At 46.4% G+C, this 24217-nt stretch overlaps 1 protein-coding gene across 1 annotated transcript in view; it reads right to left on the reverse strand.

The window, feature by feature from the left end:
- Positions 1-9645: 9645 nt before the first annotated feature.
- Positions 9646-24217, reverse strand: part of LOC309621376 (uncharacterized protein) — a gene marked incomplete at both ends in the record, with an annotated part of 103965 nt that continues 89393 nt past the window's right edge. The window contains 3 exons of the mRNA XM_082408887.1: positions 9646-11553; positions 12958-13592; positions 16495-16610. Of these exons, the coding sequence (XP_082265013.1) occupies positions 9646-11553; positions 12958-13592; positions 16495-16610 (2659 nt within the window). The remainder of the gene's footprint in view (positions 11554-12957; positions 13593-16494; positions 16611-24217) is intronic.

Consider the following 24217-nt stretch of genomic DNA (forward strand, 5'->3'; position numbering starts at 1 on the left):
AAACAGAGGGCACTGAGCGAAGGTAGTGGTTATTAAAGGCTCAGGATCTGAATTCTACCTGCCTCTACACCCCTTCCCAGCTGTCGATTTGACCCCATTTTTGAATGCCGACCTCATTCTTCAACTTTCTCTGGCGTTTGTTATACTCACCTTGAAAACTTGTTTCTGTGATGCGTTGAGCAGACACAGGGTGGCAGACTGCAGAGGTGGAAGCTGGTGGTCGGATATTTGTGGGCTGAATCTCCTTCGGTCCCATTCCCATTTCTGGTTGCCCAGAGGCCCGACTTCCTGTGTATGACGCCGAGCCGTAGGATTGCGGGCAGGAGCCAAGTTCTCCATACAGTAAAGACCCCAGTGTGCCTTGGTTATAGTAATATACCTGGCTCCCTTCCTGGCAGGGAAGTGGCAGGCGGCTCTGCCCCTGATTTGGAATCTGAGATGGTGTTCCCTGAGCAAGGCTGGCAGAAAGCGATGGATGTAGAGGGACCATGTTCTTGGCGTCTGAAGTTTTATCATCCTGGGCTGCCAGAAACATGGAGGAGGCAGCTGTGTGGCGGTCAGTGAGTGCCAGAGTAAAGTCTCCGAGTGAAGAAGAATTCTTTTCAGTGCTTGCTGTGATGTCCCACTCAAGAACACCTGGATAGGAAGCAGCTGAAGTGGAGATCTGGCTGTGGTCAGTAACTCCAGATAACATAGTCGTGCTAGAATGTTGGTAAAGGTAGGCACTACCCATGAGTGTCTGGAAAGGGGTACCAGTAGCCGATGCCGAACTGACGGCAGGGGCAGAGACTCTGGAGAAGTTGCAGACGCTTCGTGTTAGGGAAGTTGCATTGCTCACCACAGGAGGAGAATGCTGCAGAGAATTTAGAGTTCCAAGTAGAGATGGATGTTGGAAATTTTCTGTAAGAACAAGAGGGTCATGAAAAACTCAGGGAGGTTGAGAAATTCTCACTACGTTTGAGGAACGGCATCATCTGAAGGTTCTTGCTATCAGGACACCTCTACTATCACTACTTCCTGAGAAACCCAAAATCAGACAGTTGATGATGGCTGTAAGGACTGAGCAGTTTTCCACTCTTCTCTATTAACTGCCTGTGCTCCCATCTTGGGCACAGACGGGCAGAAGAGCCAAGTGGTGTGGTTCAGAGATTGTTCTCTAGGCTGGAAGCAACCTTCTCCCTGCCCTGTCTTTCCCTTCAGCCTGCACTCGTATTGACTTCTATGCTATTTCCTAGACTGGAAGCATTTTAGAACTAGGAGGCCCTTAGAGAACTTCGATGTTCTCAGTCTCATTTCGTGAGTAAGGAAACTGAGGCTCAGAGAGGTCGGGTTGACTTGTTCAAGTTCTCTCATTATGTTAGTATCATTGCCAGGTTTCAGAACCTAAGTATCCTGACTTCCTTGCCAGGACTCCACTCTGAGCATGATACTGCCAGAAAGCAGGAGAAATAGAACTTATAATATAGGCATTTTTTTTGTCCATTAGAAAACAGTACGGCTATTACCATTGTCGTCTTCGGTGTCTCCCTTTGCTTGTGCAGTTCCCACGCTATTACCTAGAGGTGACGTACAGCTCAGTCCAACTGGTGAATTGAAAGAGTCATTTTTGCCCTCTTCAAGCCCGGTTTCTCATCCTACCTCAAAATGATTACCCGAAAGTGGATTTCTTAAGTGCTTTTGGAAAGGGAAAAGTTATCTGATTACTTCAGATTCCTCACCTGTAAAGTGGTTATAACACCACCACCAATAATAATAGCAGTAATAATTAATAGATGAATAAGCTGATCTGTTGCGTATGATTTATATGGAGGAAGATACAATAAGTTCTAGAAAGACAAAGAAAAATCATGACAAGCATATTACGTTAACGAAAAAGAAATCCATAGATATTAATGAAAACTGGGGTATGTGGCAAGTATCGAAGCCTAATGAATTTACTAACAAATGGCATTCTGTACCATCCATGCAATATTATGAAAGTGAATTTTGCCCACTCTATTTTAGTGAATACTATTAACCAGAAGACACGATGGAGGTGATAGAGGTGAATGAATTCCTAGCCAATGCATACAGACAGAGAAGGTATGTCAGTAAAAAATGCATAACAAGCAACAGAATGCAATAAATGTGCATGTATAGGTAGCCACAACACATATAGACAAGTATTTCAATGAAAACCGGTACGAAGCAGACAGCAAAATAATAAGTGTAAAAGAGTTTCATTATTGTGCTCCTTCATATTTTTACCCAGCAAGTAAGAGGTATTAAGCCTAGGAGAAATATATATTTCAATGAATATAGCTTATATAATAAGCAGAAAGGAAGCTTAAAATGTATCAGGAAGGTTTTTGGATTTATCCTAGAACTTAGATTAGAATCATCTTCAGCATCCAAGAAGATGGCATCCCAAAACCTCAAAAAACCATCATGCCTAGAATCCAATTAAAAAAGATTTTCAAATGTAAGAAAATCCACAGGACTCCACAATATGGTTTTCGATAAACGTGGATGTTTGTTTGTTTTGTTTCTTTGGCCGCGCCGCGTGGCCCTGGCCGTGAAAGCACCGAGTCCTAAGCACTGGACCGCCAGGGAATTCCCTAAGTGGGGGGGGGAATTAGAGATGTGGGGCTTGACTTTTTCTTCTTCTTCTTCTTCTTCGGTAGCTAAGCTCTACAAGCGAACGATGGCTGTTGATCAATGTGCTCTCTGTGTTAGGAAGGAAATAACTGTAAAAATGAAAAGCAGCCTTGCCTTAGAACCTACATATCACACCAAGGAAAATAGTCCTTCTGATTCAATTTAGAAGATATCACTTAAAATGTTGAATTGGTGAAATGTCTACCTAGTTTAAAAATTAGAAAGAATAAAACACTGAAAAGCAGCCCCCTAGATAACCACTGTGGTTGCTTGTTTATAGGAGGCATCATTTCTAAAACGTATTTCTAAAATGTTTATATTCAAAACTGTCAAGTGGCCAACTGTATTCAGAGAGGCAATAAAAGAAAGAAAACGGAGTATGACTTTTCTGATAAGCTGCCTTTCCCGGTGATCCCCTGTTCTGGCCTTACTTTCCTTCTTAAGTCTGTTAATGTAAGGGTTTGCTACCATCAACTTGGTTTTGCCCTGCTCTGAGCAGGTTTCCCTCTGTGCTGTTTCTGCTTTAATTGAAAATCTTTGGTTCCCATCAGCATTCCATTGCAAACTCCGTTTTTCTTGAGAGCTCCTCTATGCTTTCCCTCTTCATTCTTACATTTTCTCCCATCTCTTGGTGCCTGTTGGCCTGTGCTAATGAAAACCGTCCTAAACTTCCTTACGCTCGACTCTGTGCCTCCCTGTAGAGCCCAGTACTCTCCATCCTCTCTCCCTATTCTCTCTTTTCAACTAGTCGAAATCCTAGTGGAGGGAGACCATTAGAGATGAAACATCTTGGTATATATTGCTAGTTTTCTATGTCCCCTGGCTTTTCTGTGTTTCTGTTGAAACACTCTTGAGAAGTGTCTGATTTCGTTTTCTACATGGGTACCCTTTAAGGCTCAATACTGGAAAAGAAGGGGATCAGAGTGATCAACCCAATGTGGTATCCTAACGTAACAGTTAAGGAAAGCAACAGGCTTTGTGAGACAGCCAGTGATTTGTCCAAAGTCACACAGATAGTAAACGTCAAAGTCAAAAGTGAAATTAGGTCTCCAGACTTGTAGTTCAATACTTTCCCTCATTATTCCATGCTATTTTGAATCTCCTACTCAATTTAGGGGCAAAAGAAATCGAACGCAAAACTTTCCAAAGTTTCTTTTCTTACCTGACATGGTCAGAGAAGAGGAAGCATCCACTGCAGGTACAAGGGATGAGGAGACAACACTAGAGGATGTCTGAGTGGCTGCAGCTGAACGGCGCACGTGTCCAGTACAGAGGTCACTGGTTACTGGTCCAAACAGCTCCACGGAAACCCCAAGGCTCTACCAAGTGGTAGTAGGTTTGGGAGGAGAGTGATGTCACAAAGCAGGCAGTTGAAAGGTATGAGAGAGCCAATAGGGAGGTCCGATCCCCAACAGGAAGGCGGGCTTGGGTGAAGAGAGTGTAGGAGAGCTAAAACAACACCTGAGTTTCTGAGCTTTGGGGAGGAGGAAATCCTAGAAGACAGATTTACCTCCCCCAGGCTCTTCCATTAGGGAAATCATTGCCACATTTCTTACAGACGTTCATTAATACACTGAACTAAGAGTTACTTATATTCTACAGAGTATTCTATTTTATGTATCATATACTTAGAGCTATATAGATCTTCTTTAATTAATAATCCTTAGGAAGGAAAGAGCCATCTAGTTTGAACTATTACAGTTGTTCTGAAATCAGATGTGTCTAATGAGTGAACTGATAGCAGCTTTTAAGGAGCCAAAGTAGGGATTAAGAAGCTCTCTTTGTAACTTGGTTCAAGAGTAGGGTGAAGTTTCTTGAGTGTACCTTGTGGAGAATGTTGTGGTCCAAGGCTCTTCTCTTTCAGTTTCTTCTCCTTGACTCCTACCTTCCTTGGGCTGGGCTAGGCTGGGGGCCAGGTTGGACTTGCGACTTAACATTTCTCTTCCGCTTTCTCTTTTTTTTTTTTCTTCCATTATGGGCATTGCTTCGAGGACAAGCCTTGATCTTGCATTGGACGTTACTTCCTGTCACCTTCCAGCAGCAGGAGTCTTCTTTTCAGTGCTTGATGCTTCACGAAATAGACTCTGCCCGTTGGCAGCAAATACCAGAGAGCTAGGAGACAGAGCTGGTTGCAGACCTTTCCTCTTCCAGCCTTTGGTTGCAATTGTTTGGCCCATAATTTGCTAGCTCTAGTTCCTTGGGCCACACAGGTATCCTGCCATCTCCAGCTCTTGTTATATGTGAGAGACATTCTGAACACTGTCCCTTTTTCTTTGCACAGAAGTATATACAGTGTGGCAGTTACTGTAATCTCCTCCGCCTTGCAAACAGCCACTCTAGAATCTTGGACCTCTAGGACTCTCTGTCTTGCATGCTTGGGGGCAAGGCCAAGCAAAATGAAGAGGAGAATAATTAGAGAAAGAGGAGGACGTTGGTGGAGAATTGGGAGCAGGTAAGGTGAAAGGGCACAGGAGAAAAGAGATGCATGTAGACTTTTTGGTTTCTGTGGGAAACAGGTTGACACACTTGGGCCTCATTTGGTATTAACAGAACAGAGAGTTAAAGATCTAAGTAGCTAGATAGTGTGCAGCAACTGCCATGAAGTCTGTACACTGAAGAGAACAGTCTCACATCTAGTTTTCATTTTGTTTTATGTCATAGTACCTTATTTATAGCATTCACTGGTGTGTTTGTAGAATACAGATGTTTTCAAATGCTCTGGTTTTGTCTACATGGTTATCTCCTTGTCCTGTTTGTAAGGAATCCAACATTGTAAGACATATTGCATGTTTTTCTCTTGACGATTGTTGACCTTGAAGCGTCATGAACTAACTTGAGCTGTTGGATTCTGTGGAGAAACGTTCAAAAGGGTCTGTGAAAAAGGCACTGTGGTGAGTCGCATTATGCACCCGAGCGTAAGGAGCAAGATATCTGCCACCAGCCCAGCTTGGCCTGGATTGCCTCTGTTTTAGTTCCCCTGGTTAGTGCTTTTCTCCCTAACCACTCTTGTGACTGTGATAATGTGAGTAAGGGCGGAGTTGCTAATGATCTATGTGTGAGGTAAGCTGGTTTGAGGGAGGAAATCTATGGACCTAGTCATTTTCCTTGGTGGTAAGCTTTCAGGGGTGCAGAGATGGATCTTCCTGGGGCCTTTTCTGGTCCCAGGAAGATATCGCATAGATGGGACCTCCCAAGACACACATTGAATCTTTAGGCCTGTTTTTCCTATTATGAGGTACGAACGAGTTTCTTCACTGATGGGGATGATGCTTATCTGAGAAGAAATTGTGAAAGGTGGTGTAGTGTAGAGGTGTGGCTTAAGCTTTTAAGTTTTCCTCCAGGTTTTTCCCCTAAGCTTCCTACTTCGGACGGCCTACTTACATGATACTAGTAGGTGATGTCCGGCTAACAGCTTCCTAAATATACCTGCAAGCCAGATCAGTGTCTCTTTTCTCTGTATTCCCATGGAAATCAAGAGTCCCGCCGAATTTTCCATCGAAACAGTTGATTTGTGTTGTCTCTAGGAATTCTAAAGGGCGTACCGTTGCTTCCTAACCGGTGTCATTTGGGAGATCCGCCTCTGTACGTTCAAATGATTAATTTTGAGACTTTGCTCATGTGTGCAGTAAACCCTTGAATTCCCTAAGACCTTCCTTTCCTCCATCTCCTACCCCATTAAGCCCGCTTCAGTTCATCTCCTGAATTTCTTTGGAATCTGTCAGCCAGCTCTTCCTCAACTTCCTAATACTGAACTTGCCTGTCTGTTGCGATTAGGTCCTAACTGGTGTCCATATATCTTGTTTCCTTCCAATCCACTCTTCACACAAGAAACCTTCAAAGCAAGTTGGAACGTTGCTCATAAACATCGCTCACAAGCATTGTTTTGAGAATAGAAAACACACTGTTGGCCTTTAAGACTCTGCGTGGTCTAGAATCCTCTCTGCTTCTCTAGCCCCATCTTGTGCCACTTTTGCCCTCACTTTCTATGCTTCAGATACACTGAATTAACCTTAGTTCTCACTCATCTGACAGAAGTCAGTTCAGATACTATTTTTCACTGTGATTCCTAGCATTAAGGAATTTGATTATCAGGTTTTGTATGAGGACTATTTCATCAGGGGTACAGAAGTTCTGGCCATCTCTGGTTTTGGATATCCCTTATTTGTTGAGACCTTTGCGTTGTTTGGTTGCCTTTTGTCTGTTTTCCAGATGGGAAAACAGGAACAAGGGAAGTATAGGTTATTACTAGGTGGGGTTGAACAAGTGGAGCAGCAAACTGCAAAGCAGAAAGAAGAGGGACGTACTATAGAGGGATATGACTTCCATTCTCAAGGCGCCTGCATCCTGTGCAGGGAGACAGCCTAACATAAAATGTGCCTAACAACAAATATATTGACTTCTTACTAAAAATCTCCAGTTCATAGAACCGAGGGGTTTGTACCTTCTCCTTTAAAAGTGATAGTCCTGGGACTTCCCCGGTGGTCCCGTGGTGAAGACTCTGCGCTTCCAATGCAGCAGGCGTGGGTTCAATCCCTGGTTGGGGAGCTAAGATCCCACATGCTGCGCAGCCAAAGAAATTTTTTTCGAACGTTATACTCCTGTATTGTTGGCTTTAGTGGTTTAGATTTTGTTGTACTGTTAAGAAGATTTCAGTTTATTTACCGGGAACAAACAACACATAATGTAAAAATAGTTTCCCAGAAACGATTTCCATCATTCTCTTCCTCCCTTTCTCCCGCAGACTGGTGTTTCACCTTGACAAGTTCTCTGTCATTCCATAGGAAAGCTGTCTGGCTTGGAGGTTGCAATCCCAGGGAATTTTTCATCAGCGGGGAAGTCTCCATCACTACAGAGGAATCAAGGGAGAAGTCAGTCCCTGGTAAGTGAGATGCTCCCCCTAAACACCAACACAGCAGTCGTGTACCTTTCAAGGGGTTCAGGGGCAAGATGGGCAAGGCATTTCTACTAACTCTTCTTAAGGATCACGGACAGTGCCCTATGCTACGAGGTAAGCGGTGACTGCTGTAGTTCTTACTGGTGATCCTTTCCTGTCACTGATTCTCGGCTTTCTTTGTATTTCATAGGACTGTTGTCAGTCCAATACAAAATGAGTCTTATTTTTAAAAACCTGAAATGTTTTACAGAGCCTAGCATTCTCATATAGGGTCCTTTCCATTCTCCCCACTTTCCCGAGAGGCCAAGAACACTTCACACCATGAACTAGGAGAGGGGGTAGAGCCCTTTCTGATGAAATACATCAACAAAGACAGAGCCTTAGCCTGCTTGCTCTCTGGACAGGATCTCGGACCACAAGGTCTTCAATCCTGGTATAAATGAAGGAAGTGAGGACAGTTCAACTGGCACTCTCATAACAAGAGTTCTGAAACACCTTCCGAAGAGACTATAGCAGTAGATGAGGGAAGGGAGTGCTACAGTGTGGCAGTACAGGGGGAACGATCGGCTACAGCAGTGAAAAGTGTGGTACCGATTGGTGTGCTCTCGGGGTTCTTGTACATGTAGCATAGATGACCTCTACGGTGGCCCTCCCACCTTCCCACCTGCATTAGGTGTTCTTTTTTTTTGTAATTTATGTTTATGTATTTATTTACTGTTTGAACTTATTTATTCTACGTATTTATGTTTTTGGCTGCACTGGGTCTCTCATTGCTGTGCACGGGCTTTCTCTAGTTGGCGGCTAGCGGGGGCTACTCTCGGTTGTGGTGTGCGGGCATCTCATCGCGGTGGCTTCTCTTGTTGCGGAGCATGGGCTGTAGGCACGTGGGCTTCGGTAGTTGAGGCTCACGGGCTCTAGAATGCAGGCTCCGTCGTCGTGGCACATGCGCTTAGTTGCTGCACGGCATGTGGGATCTTCGCAGACCAGGGCTCGAACCCGTGTCCCCTGCATTGGCAGGCGCCACCAGGGAAGCCCTAGGTGTTCTCATATAGAGTCTAAAAACAGAGAGCACTGAGAGAAGGTAGTGGTTATTAAAGGCTCAGGATCTAAATTCTACCTGTCTCTACACCCCTTCCCAGCTGTCGATTTGACCCCATTTTTGAATGCTGACCTCATTGTTCAACTTTTCTCTGCCGTCTGTATACTCACCTTGAAAACTTGTTTCTGTGATGCGTTGAGCAGACACAGGGTGGCAGACTGCAGAGGTGGAAGCTGGTGGTCGGATATTTGTGGGCTGAATCTCCTTCAGTCCCATTCCCATTTCTGGTTGCCCAGAGGCCCTACTTCCTGTGTGTGACGCCGAGCCGTAGGATTGCGGGCAGGAGCCAAGTTCTCCATACAGTAAAGACCCCAGTGTGCCTTGGTTACAGTAATATACCTGGCTTCCTTCCTGGCAGGGAAGTGACAGGCGGCTATGCCCCTGCTTTGTTCGTGGGCCTCCTGATCCAGCAGTTCCCTTGGCTCTGCCCCTGTCGTCAGCTGCCCCTAGGATAACTCTGAGCCCTAGCCACTTCTCTGGTAGATTTCCCTATTCCCCCACTACAGTCACACCTGAATAAGGCAACTCAGACCTTTCAGAGATGTGTCCTGAACCTCTTGTTTTCTGAAATACCTATCTGGTGGTTGTGAGACTTAAGGCCAGCGTCCCCGAGAGACTTTTTCTATTTCTCCTAGTAAACCTAGACTCATCTTCTGTCACCTTCAACTCTACTCCAATTGTGTTCTTTCAACCCAGACCTCTGACCCTGCTTTTTACTTCTGCCATTTCATCCTCGCTCCTGCTTCCTTTCCTAAATCCATACGTCTCTTTTGGCCTTCCTAGCCCTGGGCCAAGTTCCTTCCTCTTTGCTCAGTTTTTACCCCTTTCCTTCATTCTCCCATCCAACTTTCAGTCCTTCCTTTCTCACGCCCCAGTTAGCAGCATCTGAAAATTCGAAAGGTTTGTTACTCGTCTATTAATTGTATTCCATTTACTTATTCAGTTCTATACCTGTCTTACCTGTGTATGGAAGAACAGCTGGTAGCCAAGGTGGCACCAAGAATCCTAGCAGCTCTCACTTGACGTATCCGTAGTAGTCGGCAATTTCCATTTCGTTTTCCCTCTCGGTGAAAAATTGCAGCTTGCCCGAAGAGGTGTATCTGGCAGCATTCTCCCGTTGTTGTTGAGCCCGCCTCTTCATGGCCTCTCGCTCTGGCCTCTGCTCTTGTTCGATGGGCTTTGACATGACTGGCTCAGGCACGTTGGGTTCCCTCCATGGAACTCGTTGCTTGCTGAAGTCTTGGAGTAGAAAGTGGGTTTGGAGCTTGGGTGGGGACTGGCGCTTATTCACAGCAGGGGGAACAGGCTCCCGCTGGAGAGGAGCGCCAGATGAAGTTTTGGAGGGTGCAGGCCTAGGAGCAGCAGACTGAGGGACACGAGGCTGGGTATGGTTGGGCCAAGCCGGTTGGGTTGGGTTGGTCACAGTTGGCTGAGCTGGTTTGGCGGGGCCTGGCAAAGAGGCAGGAGCTGGCTGGGATGAATTGGCTGCAGCAGGTTGAGCTGAGTCAGTAGAACCAGGCTGGGCACGGTAAGCCCCAGCAGGCCGATGTGAGGCCAGAGACTGTGGCCTCCGAGGAGCGGGTCGAGCTTGAGGCTTGTCCCAGGCAGAAAAAGGCAGAGGTATCAACTTGACCTTCCCAGGAGGAGGCCGCTCATACTGGGCTGGAGATGGACACTCTGTTTCAGCACTGCTGTCTGGTTTCTGGGCTTGGACTTGCGTTTTCTCAGGACCCTTCCCCTCACGTGGGGTATGCCGCCATGGCTGGATAGCTGGGGGTGGCTGGGGGTCTTTGGGGTTGCTTGACTTTCCCAAGAGCCGACAGGAAGAGAGCCCAGTTTTCGTCTCATTCTTCTTCCCCAGCGCATGAAGAACCTTCACAGACTCCAGCATGCGCACGCCAAGGGAGGTTCGAGGCTTTTGAAAGCTCTGTTGGAGAAGCTCAGTTTGGTGTTCCTTTCGCTTCGTGTGGGGGATTGCTGGCTTCTCTTCTGCCTTGACTTTGTTCCCTGACTGCTTGTTCTCCTCAGCCTTGTTTCTCCCTCTGGTCCTTTTGGTCTTTTCCTGCCCGTGGCTCTTAGTTTTGCTGATCTTTCTGGATGCAGCTTTCTGAGGTTTGCCTTGAGAGTGCTTGGCCGTGTTCACAGGAGCCCTGTCACTGACTGCAGCGTGGCATATAACCACTTCTCCCCCTAACAGGCACTCTGGATTCTTTGGCTGGATTTTGGCCTTGGGAGCGCCACTGATAGGCTCAGAGGCTTTCTGTTTGTTCTTCCTGGGTTGATCAGAGGGAACCTTTATGACACTTGGCTTTTCCTGCACCTGATTCACCTTAATGGCTCTGGTGTCTTTAGCTTTGATCACGTTGGGACCTTGGGATTGATCAAGATCTTTCAAAGGATTAAAGAGCTGGGGAAGGTGAATATCCTCCGCCAGTGTAGTAATGTCTGCAAGACCACTGCTAGGTTCAATCCCATTTTCAAGTGTCCCTAGGTCCTGACGACTCCGGCTGTTCTCTCCCAGATCAGCATTTTCAGAACCAGGCTGCTCCTCTTGGCTGAGGGGATCGGTGCAGGCCAGCGGCTGGTGAATATCAGGGATTCCTAAAGGGAGTAGTGGAGGATCTTGGTTCTCTGTTGGGATCTGGTAGGCATCCAGAGGCTTTGAAAGCTTGGTTTTGATATCATCCACGTGCTTACTCTCTATTTGTCCCTGGCTTGGAGCTGGAGGCAGGGCCAGGAGACGCCTGGCACTCTGGACTGGAGCTGTCACTGAAATGTCCCCAAGTTCAGATGGTGGGTTACTCTCAAGTATGTGGCTGTTTCTGCTACTGCAGGACTTGGGGAGTTCTTGACTTTGTGTCACACAAAACGTCTGGCTTGGAGGTTGCAATCCCAGGGAATTTTTCATCACCAGCGGGGAGGTCTCCATCCCTACAAAGGGATCAAGGGAGAAGTCAGTCCCTGGTAAGTGAGATGCTCCCCCTAAACACCAACACAGCAGTCGTGTACCTTTCAAGGGGTTCAGGGGCAAGATGGGCAAGGCATTTCTACTAACTCTTCTTAAGGATCACGGACAGTGCCCTATGCTACGAGGTAAGCGGTGACTGTTGTAATTCTTACTGGTGAGCCTTTCCTGTCGCTGATTCTCGGCTCGCTTTGTATTTCATAGGACTGTTTATAAGTCCAATACAAAATGAGTCTTATTTTTAAAAACCTGAAATGTTTTACAAAGCCTAGCATTCTCATATAGGGTCCTTTCCATTCTCCCCACTTTCCCGAGAGGCCAAGAACACGTCACACCATGAACTAGGAGAGGGGGTAGAGCCCTTGCTGATGAAATACATCAACAAAGACAGAGTCTTAGCCTGCTTGCTCTCTGGACAGGATCTCGGACCACAAGGTCTTCAATCCTGGTATAAATGAAGGAAGTGAGGACAGTTCAACTGGCACTCTCATAACAAGAGTTCTGAAACACCTTCCGAAGAGACTATAGCAGTAGATGAGGGAAGGGAGTGCTACAGTGTGGCAGTACAGGGGGAACGATCGGCTACAGCAGTGAAAAGTGTGGTACCGATTGGTGTGCTCTCGGGGTTCTTGTACATGTAGCATAGATGACCTCTACAGTGGCCCTCCCACCGTCCCACCTGCATTAGGTGTTCTTTTTTTTTTGTAATTTATGTTTATGTATTTATTTACTGTTTGAACTTATTTATTCTACGTATTTATGTTTTTGGCTGCACTGGGTCTCTCATTGCTGTGCACGGGCTTTCTCTAGTTGGCGGCTAGCGGGGGCTACTCTTGGTTGCGGTGTGCGGGCTTCTCATCGCGGTGGCTTCTCTTGTTGCGGAGCATGGGCTGTAGGCACGTGGGCTTCGGTAGTTGAGGCTCACGGGCTCTAGAATGCAGGCTCCGTCGTTGTGGCACATGCGCTTAGTTGCTGCACGGCATGTGGGATCTTCGCAGACCAGGGCTCGAACCCGTGTCCCCCGCATTGCATTGGCAGGCGGATTCTTAACCACGGCGCCACCAGGGAAGCCCTAGGTGTTCTCATAGAGAGTCTAAAAACAGAGGGCACTGAGCGAAGGTAGTGGTTATTAAAGGCTCAGGATCTGAATTCTACCTGCCTCTACACCCCTTCCCAGCTGTCGATTTGACCCCATTTTTGAATGCCGACCTCATTCTTCAACTTTCTCTGGCGTTTGTTATACTCACCTTGAAAACTTGTTTCTGTGATGCGTTGAGCAGACACAGGGTGGCAGACTGCAGAGGTGGAAGCTGGTGGTCGGATATTTGTGGGCTGAATCTCCTTCGGTCCCATTCCCATTTCTGGTTGCCCAGAGGCCCGACTTCCTGTGTATGACGCCGAGCCGTAGGATTGCGGGCAGGAGCCAAGTTCTCCATACAGTAAAGACCCCAGTGTGCCTTGGTTATAGTAATATACCTGGCTCCCTTCCTGGCAGGGAAGTGGCAGGCGGCTCTGCCCCTGATTTGGAATCTGAGATGGTGTTCCCTGAGCAAGGCTGGCAGAAAGCGATGGATGTAGAGGGACCATGTTCTTGGCGTCTGAAGTTTTATCATCCTGGGCTGCCAGAAACATGGAGGAGGCAGCTGTGTGGCGGTCAGTGAGTGCCAGAGTAAAGTCTCCGAGTGAAGAAGAATTCTTTTCAGTGCTTGCTGTGATGTCCCACTCAAGAACACCTGGATAGGAAGCAGCTGAAGTGGAGATCTGGCTGTGGTCAGTAACTCCAGATAACATAGTCGTGCTAGAATGTTGGTAAAGGTAGGCACTACCCATGAGTGTCTGGAAAGGGGTACCGGTAGCCGATGCCGAACTGACGGCAGGGGCAGAGACTCTGGAGAAGTTGCAGACGCTTCGTGTTAGGGAAGTTGCATTGCTCACCACAGGAGGAGAATGCTGCAGAGAATTTAGAGTTCCAAGTAGAGATGGATGTTGGAAATTTTCTGTAAGAACAAGAGGGTCATGAAAAACTCAGGGAGGTTGAGAAATTCTCACTACGTTTGAGGAACGGCATCATCTGAAGGTTCTTGCTATCAGGACACCTCTACTATCACTACTTCCTGAGAAACCCAAAATCAGACAGTTGATGATGGCTGTAAGGACTGAGCAGTTTTCCACTCTTCTCTATTAACTGCCTGTGCTCCCATCTTGGGCACAGACGGGCAGAAGAGCCAAGTGGTGTGGTTCAGAGATTGTTCTCTAGGCTGGAAGCAACCTTCTCCCTGCCCTGTCTTTCCCTTCAGCCTGCACTCGTATTGACTTCTATGCTATTTCCTAGACTGGAAGCATTTTAGAACTAGGAGGCCCTTAGAGAACTTCGATGTTCTCAGTCTCATTTCGTGAGTAAGGAAACTGAGGCTCAGAGAGGTCGGGTTGACTTGTTCAAGTTCTCTCATTATGTTAGTATCATTGCCAGGTTTCAGAACCTAAGTATCCTGACTTCCTTGCCAGGACTCCACTCTGAGCATGATACTGCCAGAAAGCAGGAGAAATAGAACTTATAATATAGGCATTTTTTTTGTCCATTAGAAAACAGTACGGCTATTACCATTGTCGTCTTCGGTGTCTCCCTTTGCTTGTGCAGTTCCCACGCTATTACCTAGAGGTGACGTACAGCTCAGTCCAACTGGTGAATTGAAAGAGTCATTTTTGCCCTCTTCAAGCCCGGTTTCTCATCCTACCTCAAAATGATTACCCGAAAGTGGATTTCTTAAGTGCTTTTGGAAAGGGAAAAGTTATCTGATTACTTCAGATTCCTCACCTGTAAAGTGGTTATAACACCACCACCAATAATAATAGCAGTAATAATTAATAGATGAATAAGCTGATCTGTTGCGTATGATTTATATGGAGGAAGATACAATAAGTTCTAGAAAGACAAAGAAAAATCATGACAAGCATATTACGTTAACGAAAAAGAAATCCATAGATATTAATGAAAACTGGGGTATGTGGCAAGTATCGAAGCCTAATGAATTTACTAACAAATGGCATTCTGTACCATCCATGCAATATTATGAAAGTGAATTTTGCCCACTCTATTTTAGTGAATACTATTAACCAGAAGACACGATGGAGGTGATAGAGGTGAATGAATTCCTAGCCAATGCATACAGACAGAGAAGGTATGTCAGTAAAAAATGCATAACAAGCAACAGAATGCAATAAATGTGCATGTATAGGTAGCCACAACACATATAGACAAGTATTTCAATGAAAACCGGTACGAAGCAGACAGCAAAATAATAAGTGTAAAAGAGTTTCATTATTGTGCTCCTTCATATTTTTACCCAGCAAGTAAGAGGTATTAAGCCTAGGAGAAATATATATTTCAATGAATATAGCTTATATAATAAGCAGAAAGGAAGCTTAAAATGTATCAGGAAGGTTTTTGGATTTATCCTAGAACTTAGATTAGAATCATCTTCAGCATCCAAGAAGATGGCATCCCAAAACCTCAAAAAACCATCATGCCTAGAATCCAATTAAAAAAGATTTTCAAATGTAAGAAAATCCACAGGACTCCACAATATGGTTTTCGATAAACGTGGATGTTTGTTTGTTTTGTTTCTTTGGCCGCGCCGCGTGGCCCTGGCCGTGAAAGCACCGAGTCCTAAGCACTGGACCGCCAGGGAATTCCCTAAGTGGGGGGGGGAATTAGAGATGTGGGGCTTGACTTTTTCTTCTTCTTCTTCTTCTTCTTCGGTAGCTAAGCTCTACAAGCGAACGATGGCTGTTGATCAATGTGCTCTCTGTGTTAGGAAGGAAATAACTGTAAAAATGAAAAGCAGCCTTGCCTTAGAACCTACATATCACACCAAGGAAAATAGTCCTTCTGATTCAATTTAGAAGATATCACTTAAAATGTTGAATTGGTGAAATGTCTACCTAGTTTAAAAATTAGAAAGAATAAAACACTGAAAAGCAGCCCCCTAGATAACCACTGTGGTTGCTTGTTTATAGGAGGCATCATTTCTAAAACGTATTTCTAAAATGTTTATATTCAAAACTGTCAAGTGGCCAACTGTATTCAGAGAGGCAATAAAAGAAAGAAAACGGAGTATGACTTTTCTGATAAGCTGCCTTTCCCGGTGATCCCCTGTTCTGGCCTTACTTTCCTTCTTAAGTCTGTTAATGTAAGGGTTTGCTACCATCAACTTGGTTTTGCCCTGCTCTGAGCAGGTTTCCCTCTGTGCTGTTTCTGCTTTAATTGAAAATCTTTGGTTCCCATCAGCATTCCATTGCAAACTCCGTTTTTCTTGAGAGCTCCTCTATGCTTTCCCTCTTCATTCTTACATTTTCTCCCATCTCTTGGTGCCTGTTGGCCTGTGCTAATGAAAACCGTCCTAAACTTCCTTACGCTCGACTCTGTGCCTCCCTGTAGAGCCCAGTACTCTCCATCCTCTCTCCCTATTCTCTCTTTTCAACTAGTCGAAATCCTAGTGGAGGGAGACCATTAGAGATGAAACATCTTGGTATATATTGCTAGTTTTCTATGTCCCCTGGCTTTTCTGTGTTTCTGTTGAAACACTCTTGAGAAGTGTCTGATTTCGTTTTCTACATGGGTACCCTTTAAGGCTCAATACTGGAAAAGAAGGGGATCAGAGTGATCAACCCAATGTGGTATCCTAACGTAACAGTTAAGGAAAGCAACAGGCTTTGTGAGACAGCCAGTGATTTGTCCAAAGTCACACAGATAGTAAACGTCAAAGTCAAAAGTGAAATTAGGTCTCCAGACTTGTAGTTCAATACTTTCCCTCATTATTCCATGCTATTTTGAATCTCCTACTCAATTTAGGGGCAAAAGAAATCGAACGCAAAACTTTCCAAAGTTTCTTTTCTTACCTGACATGGTCAGAGAAGAGGAAGCATCCACTGCAGGTACAAGGGATGAGGAGACAACACTAGAGGATGTCTGAGTGGCTGCAGCTGAACGGCGCACGTGTCCAGTACAGAGGTCACTGGTTACTGGTCCAAACAGCTCCACGGAAACCCCAAGGCTCTACCAAGTGGTAGTAGGTTTGGGAGGAGAGTGATGTCACAAAGCAGGCAGTTGAAAGGTATGAGAGAGCCAATAGGGAGGTCCGATCCCCAACAGGAAGGCGGGCTTGGGTGAAGAGAGTGTAGGAGAGCTAAAACAACACCTGAGTTTCTGAGCTTTGGGGAGGAGGAAATCCTAGAAGACAGATTTACCTCCCCCAGGCTCTTCCATTAGGGAAATCATTGCCACATTTCTTACAGACGTTCATTAATACACTGAACTAAGAGTTACTTATATTCTACAGAGTATTCTATTTTATGTATCATATACTTAGAGCTATATAGATCTTCTTTAATTAATAATCCTTAGGAAGGAAAGAGCCATCTAGTTTGAACTATTACAGTTGTTCTGAAATCAGATGTGTCTAATGAGTGAACTGATAGCAGCTTTTAAGGAGCCAAAGTAGGGATTAAGAAGCTCTCTTTGTAACTTGGTTCAAGAGTAGGGTGAAGTTTCTTGAGTGTACCTTGTGGAGAATGTTGTGGTCCAAGGCTCTTCTCTTTCAGTTTCTTCTCCTTGACTCCTACCTTCCTTGGGCTGGGCTAGGCTGGGGGCCAGGTTGGACTTGCGACTTAACATTTCTCTTCCGCTTTCTCTTTTTTTTTTTTCTTCCATTATGGGCATTGCTTCGAGGACAAGCCTTGATCTTGCATTGGACGTTACTTCCTGTCAACTTCCAGCAGCAGGAGTCTTCTTTTCAGTGCTTGATGCTTCACGAAATAGACTCTGCCCGTTGGCAGCAAATACCAGAGAGCTAGGAGACAGAGCTGGTTGCAGACCTTTCCTCTTCCAGCCTTTGGTTGCAATTGTTTGGCCCATAATTTGCTAGCTCTAGTTCCTTGGGCCACACAGGTATCCTGCCATCTCCAGCTCTTGTTATATGTGAGAGACATTCTGAACACTGTCCCTTTTTCTTTGCACAGAAGTATATACAGTGTGGCAGTTACTGTAATCTCCTCCGCCTTGCAAACAGCCACTCTAGAATCTTGGACCTCTAGGACTCTCTGTCTTGCATGCTTGGGGGCAAGGCCAAGCAAAATGAAGAGGAGAATAATTAGAGAAAGAGGAGGACGTTGGTGGAGAATTGGGAGCAGGTAAGGTGAAAGGGCACAGGAGAAAAGAGATGCATGTAGACTTTTTGGTTTCTGTGGGAAACAGGTTGACACACTTGGGCCTCATTTGGTATTAACAGAACAGAGAGTTAAAGATCTAAGTAGCTAGATAGTGTGCAGCAACTGCCATGAAGTCTGTACACTGAAGAGAACAGTCTCACATCTAGTTTTCATTTTGTTTTATGTCATAGTACCTTATTTATAGCATTCACTGGTGTGTTTGTAGAATACAGATGTTTTCAAATGCTCTGGTTTTGTCTACATGGTTATCTCCTTGTCCTGTTTGTAAGGAATCCAACATTGTAAGACATATTGCATGTTTTTCTCTTGACGATTGTTGACCTTGAAGCGTCATGAACTAACTTGAGCTGTTGGATTCTGTGGAGAAACGTTCAAAAGGGTCTGTGAAAAAGGCACTGTGGTGAGTCGCATTATGCACCCGAGCGTAAGGAGCAAGATATCTGCCACCAGCCCAGCTTGGCCTGGATTGCCTCTGTTTTAGTTCCCCTGGTTAGTGCTTTTCTCCCTAACCACTCTTGTGACTGTGATAATGTGAGTAAGGGCGGAGTTGCTAATGATCTATGTGTGAGGTAAGCTGGTTTGAGGGAGGAAATCTATGGACCTAGTCATTTTCCTTGGTGGTAAGCTTTCAGGGGTGCAGAGATGGATCTTCCTGGGGCCTTTTCTGGTCCCAGGAAGATATCGCATAGATGGGACCTCCCAAGACACACATTGAATCTTTAGGCCTGTTTTTCCTATTATGAGGTACGAACGAGTTTCTTCACTGATGGGGATGATGCTTATCTGAGAAGAAATTGTGAAAGGTGGTGTAGTGTAGAGGTGTGGCTTAAGCTTTTAAGTTTTCCTCCAGGTTTTTCCCCTAAGCTTCCTACTTCGGACGGCCTACTTACATGATACTAGTAGGTGATGTCCGGCTAACAGCTTCCTAAATATACCTGCAAGCCAGATCAGTGTCTCTTTTCTCTGTATTCCCATGGAAATCAAGAGTCCCGCCGAATTTTCCATCGAAACAGTTGATTTGTGTTGTCTCTAGGAATTCTAAAGGGCGTACCGTTGCTTCCTAACCGGTGTCATTTGGGAGATCCGCCTCTGTACGTTCAAATGATTAATTTTGAGACTTTGCTCATGTGTGCAGTAAACCCTTGAATTCCCTAAGACCTTCCTTTCCTCCATCTCCTACCCCATTAAGCCCGCTTCAGTTCATCTCCTGAATTTCTTTGGAATCTGTCAGCCAGCTCTTCCTCAACTTCCTAATACTGAACTTGCCTGTCTGTTGCGATTAGGTCCTAACTGGTGTCCATATATCTTGTTTCCTTCCAATCCACTCTTCACACAAGAAACCTTCAAAGCAAGTTGGAACGTTGCTCATAAACATCGCTCACAAGCATTGTTTTGAGAATAGAAAACACACTGTTGGCCTTTAAGACTCTGCGTGGTCTAGAATCCTCTCTGCTTCTCTAGCCCCATCTTGTGCCACTTTTGCCCTCACTTTCTATGCTTCAGATACACTGAATTAACCTTAGTTCTCACTCATCTGACAGAAGTCAGTTCAGATACTATTTTTCACTGTGATTCCTAGCATTAAGGAATTTGATTATCAGGTTTTGTATGAGGACTATTTCATCAGGGGTACAGAAGTTCTGGCCATCTCTGGTTTTGGATATCCCTTATTTGTTGAGACCTTTGCGTTGTTTGGTTGCCTTTTGTCTGTTTTCCAGATGGGAAAACAGGAACAAGGGAAGTATAGGTTATTACTAGGTGGGGTTGAACAAGTGGAGCAGCAAACTGCAAAGCAGAAAGAAGAGGGACGTACTATAGAGGGATATGACTTCCATTCTCAAGGCGCCTGCATCCTGTGCAGGGAGACAGCCTAACATAAAATGTGCCTAACAACAAATATATTGACTTCTTACTAAAAATCTCCAGTTCATAGAACCGAGGGGTTTGTACCTTCTCCTTTAAAAGTGATAGTCCTGGGACTTCCCCGGTGGTCCCGTGGTGAAGACTCTGCGCTTCCAATGCAGCAGGCGTGGGTTCAATCCCTGGTTGGGGAGCTAAGATCCCACATGCTGCGCAGCCAAAGAAATTTTTGTCGAACGTTATACTCCTGTATTGTTGGCTTTAGTGGTTTAGATTTTGTTGTACTGTTAAGAAGATTTCAGTTTATTTACCGGGAACAAACAACACATAATGTAAAAATAGTTTCCCAGAAACGATTTCCATCATTCTCTTCCTCCCTTTCTCCCGCAGACTGGTGTTTCACCTTGACAAGTTCTCTGTCATTCCATAGGAAAGCTGTCTGGCTTGGAGGTTGCAATCCCAGGGAATTTTTCATCAGCGGGGAAGTCTCCATCACTACAGAGGAATCAAGGGAGAAGTCAGTCCCTGGTAAGTGAGATGCTCCCCCTAAACACCAACACAGCAGTCGTGTACCTTTCAAGGGGTTCAGGGGCAAGATGGGCAAGGCATTTCTACTAACTCTTCTTAAGGATCACGGACAGTGCCCTATGCTACGAGGTAAGCGGTGACTGCTGTAGTTCTTACTGGTGATCCTTTCCTGTCACTGATTCTCGGCTTTCTTTGTATTTCATAGGACTGTTGTCAGTCCAATACAAAATGAGTCTTATTTTTAAAAACCTGAAATGTTTTACAGAGCCTAGCATTCTCATATAGGGTCCTTTCCATTCTCCCCACTTTCCCGAGAGGCCAAGAACACTTCACACCATGAACTAGGAGAGGGGGTAGAGCCCTTTCTGATGAAATACATCAACAAAGACAGAGCCTTAGCCTGCTTGCTCTCTGGACAGGATCTCGGACCACAAGGTCTTCAATCCTGGTATAAATGAAGGAAGTGAGGACAGTTCAACTGGCACTCTCATAACAAGAGTTCGGAAACACCTTCCGAAGAGACTATAGCAGTAGATGAGGGAAGGGAGTGCTACAGTGTGGCAGTACAGGGGGAACGATCGGCTACAGCAGTGAAAAGTGTGGTACCGATTGGTGTGCTCTCGGGGTTCTTGTACATGTAGCATAGATGACCTCTACGGTGGCCCTCCCACCTTCCCACCTGCATTAGGTGTTCTTTTTTTTTGTAATTTATGTTTATGTATTTATTTACTGTTTGAACTTATTTATTCTACGTATTTATGTTTTTGGCTGCACTGGGTCTCTCATTGCTGTGCACGGGCTTTCTCTAGTTGGCGGCTAGCGGGGGCTACTCTCGGTTGCGGTGTGCGGGCATCTCATCGCGGTGGCTTCTCTTGTTGCGGAGCATGGGCTGTAGGCACGTGGGCTTCGGTAGTTGAGGCTCACGGGCTCTAGAATGCAGGCTCCGTCGTCGTGGCACATGCGCTTAGTTGCTGCACGGCATGTGGGATCTTCGCAGACCAGGGCTCGAACCCGTGTCCCCTGCATTGGCAGGCGCCACCAGGGAAGCCCTAGGTGTTCTCATATAGAGTCTAAAAACAGAGAGCACTGAGAGAAGGTAGTGGTTATTAAAGGCTCAGGATCTAAATTCTACCTGTCTCTACACCCCTTCCCAGCTGTCGATTTGACCCCATTTTTGAATGCCGACCTCATTGTTCAACTTTTCTCTGCCGTCTGTATACTCACCTTGAAAACTTGTTTCTGTGATGCGTTGAGCAGACACAGGGTGGCAGACTGCAGAGGTGGAAGCTGGTGGTCGGATATTTGTGGGCTGAATCTCCTTCAGTCCCATTCCCATTTCTGGTTGCCCAGAGGCCCTACTTCCTGTGTGTGACGCCGAGCCGTAGGATTGCGGGCAGGAGCCAAGTTCTCCATACAGTAAAGACCCCAGTGTGCCTTGGTTACAGTAATATACCTGGCTTCCTTCCTGGCAGGGAAGTGACAGGCGGCTATGCCCCTGCTTTGTTCGTGGGCCTCCTGATCCAGCAGTTCCCTTGGCTCTGCCCCTGTCGTCAGCTGCCCCTAGGATAACTCTGAGCCCTAGCCACTTCTCTGGTAGATTTCCCTATTCCCCCACTACAGTCACACCTGAATAAGGCAACTCAGACCTTTCAGAGATGTGTCCTGAACCTCTTGTTTTCTGAAATACCTATCTGGTGGTTGTGAGACTTAAGGCCAGCGTCCCCGAGAGACTTTTTCTATTTCTCCTAGTAAACCTAGACTCATCTTCGGTCACCTTCAACTCTACTCCAATTGTGTTCTTTCAACCCAGACCTCTGACCCTGCTTTTTACTTCTGCCATTTCATCCTCGCTCCTGCTTCCTTTCCTAAATCCATACGTCTCTTTTGGCCTTCCTAGCCCTGGGCCAAGTTCCTTCCTCTTTGCTCAGTTTTTACCCCTTTCCTTCATTCTCCCATCCAACTTTCAGTCCTTCCTTTCTCACGCCCCAGTTAGCAGCATCTGAAAATTCGAAAGGTTTGTTACTCGTCTATTAATTGTATTCCATTTACTTATTCAGTTCTATACCTGTCTTACCTGTGTATGGAAGAACAGCTGGTAGCCAAGGTGGCACCAAGAATCCTAGCAGCTCTCACTTGACGTATCCGTAGTAGTCGGCAATTTCCATTTCGTTTTCCCTCTCGGTGAAAAATTGCAGCTTGCCCGAAGAGGTGTATCTGGCAGCATTCTCCCGTTGTTGTTGAGCCCGCCTCTTCATGGCCTCTCGCTCTGGCCTCTGCTCTTGTTCGATGGGCTTTGACATGACTGGCTCAGGCACGTTGGGTTCCCTCCATGGAACTCGTTGCTTGCTGAAGTCTTGGAGTAGAAAGTGGGTTTGGAGCTTGGGTGGGGACTGGCGCTTATTCACAGCAGGGGGAACAGGCTCCCGCTGGAGAGGAGCGCCAGATGAAGTTTTGGAGGGTGCAGGCCTAGGAGCAGCAGACTGAGGGACACGAGGCTGGGTATGGTTGGGCCAAGCCGGTTGGGTTGGGTTGGTCACAGTTGGCTGAGCTGGTTTGGCGGGGCCTGGCAAAGAGGCAGGAGCTGGCTGGGATGAATTGGCTGCAGCAGGTTGAGCTGAGTCAGTAGAACCAGGCTGGGCACGGTAAGCCCCAGCAGGCCGATGTGAGGCCAGAGACTGTGGCCTCCGAGGAGCGGGTCGAGCTTGAGGCTTGTCCCAGGCAGAAAAAGGCAGAGGTATCAACTTGACCTTCCCAGGAGGAGGCCGCTCATACTGGGCTGGAGATGGACACTCTGTTTCAGCACTGCTGTCTGGTTTCTGGGCTTGGACTTGCGTTTTCTCAGGACCCTTCCCCTCACGTGGGGTATGCCGCCATGGCTGGATAGCTGGGGGTGGCTGGGGGTCTTTGGGGTTGCTTGACTTTCCCAAGAGCCGACAGGAAGAGAGCCCAGTTTTCGTCTCATTCTTCTTCCCCAGCGCATGAAGAACCTTCACAGACTCCAGCATGCGCACGCCAAGGGAGGTTCGAGGCTTTTGAAAGCTCTGTTGGAGAAGCTCAGTTTGGTGTTCCTTTCGCTTCGTGTGGGGGATTGCTGGCTTCTCTTCTGCCTTGACTTTGTTCCCTGACTGCTTGTTCTCCTCAGCCTTGTTTCTCCCTCTGGTCCTTTTGGTCTTTTCCTGCCCGTGGCTCTTAGTTTTGCTGATCTTTCTGGATGCAGCTTTCTGAGGTTTGCCTTGAGAGTGCTTGGCCGTGTTCACAGGAGCCCTGTCACTGACTGCAGCGTGGCATATAACCACTTCTCCCCCTAACAGGCACTCTGGATTCTTTGGCTGGATTTTGGCCTTGGGAGCGCCACTGATAGGCTCAGAGGCTTTCTGTTTGTTCTTCCTGGGTTGATCAGAGGGAACCTTTATGACACTTGGCTTTTCCTGCACCTGATTCACCTTAATGGCTCTGGTGTCTTTAGCTTTGATCACGTTGGGACCTTGGGATTGATCAAGATCTTTCAAAGGATTAAAGAGCTGGGGAAGGTGAATATCCTCCGCCAGTGTAGTAATGTCTGCAAGACCACTGCTAGGTTCAATCCCATTTTCAAGTGTCCCTAGGTCCTGACGACTCCGGCTGTTCTCTCCCAGATCAGCATTTTCAGAACCAGGCTGCTCCTCTTGGCTGAGGGGATCGGTGCAGGCCAGCGGCTGGTGAATATCAGGGATTCCTAAAGGGAGTAGTGGAGGATCTTGGTTCTCTGTTGGGATCTGGTAGGCATCCAGAGGCTTTGAAAGCTTGGTTTTGATATCATCCACGTGCTTACTCTCTATTTGTCCCTGGCTTGGAGCTGGAGGCAGGGCCAGGAGACGCCTGGCACTCTGGACTGGAGCTGTCACTGAAATGTCCCCAAGTTCAGATGGTGGGTTACTCTCAAGTATGTGGCTGTTTCTGCTACTGCAGGACTTGGGGAGTTCTTGACTTTGTGTCACACAAAACGTCTGGCTTGGAGGTTGCAATC

Source organism: Balaenoptera borealis (genome assembly GCF_965194805.1).
Source record: "Balaenoptera borealis genome assembly, contig: HAP1_SCAFFOLD_362, whole genome shotgun sequence".
NCBI classification, from domain to species: domain Eukaryota; kingdom Metazoa; phylum Chordata; class Mammalia; order Artiodactyla; family Balaenopteridae; genus Balaenoptera; species Balaenoptera borealis.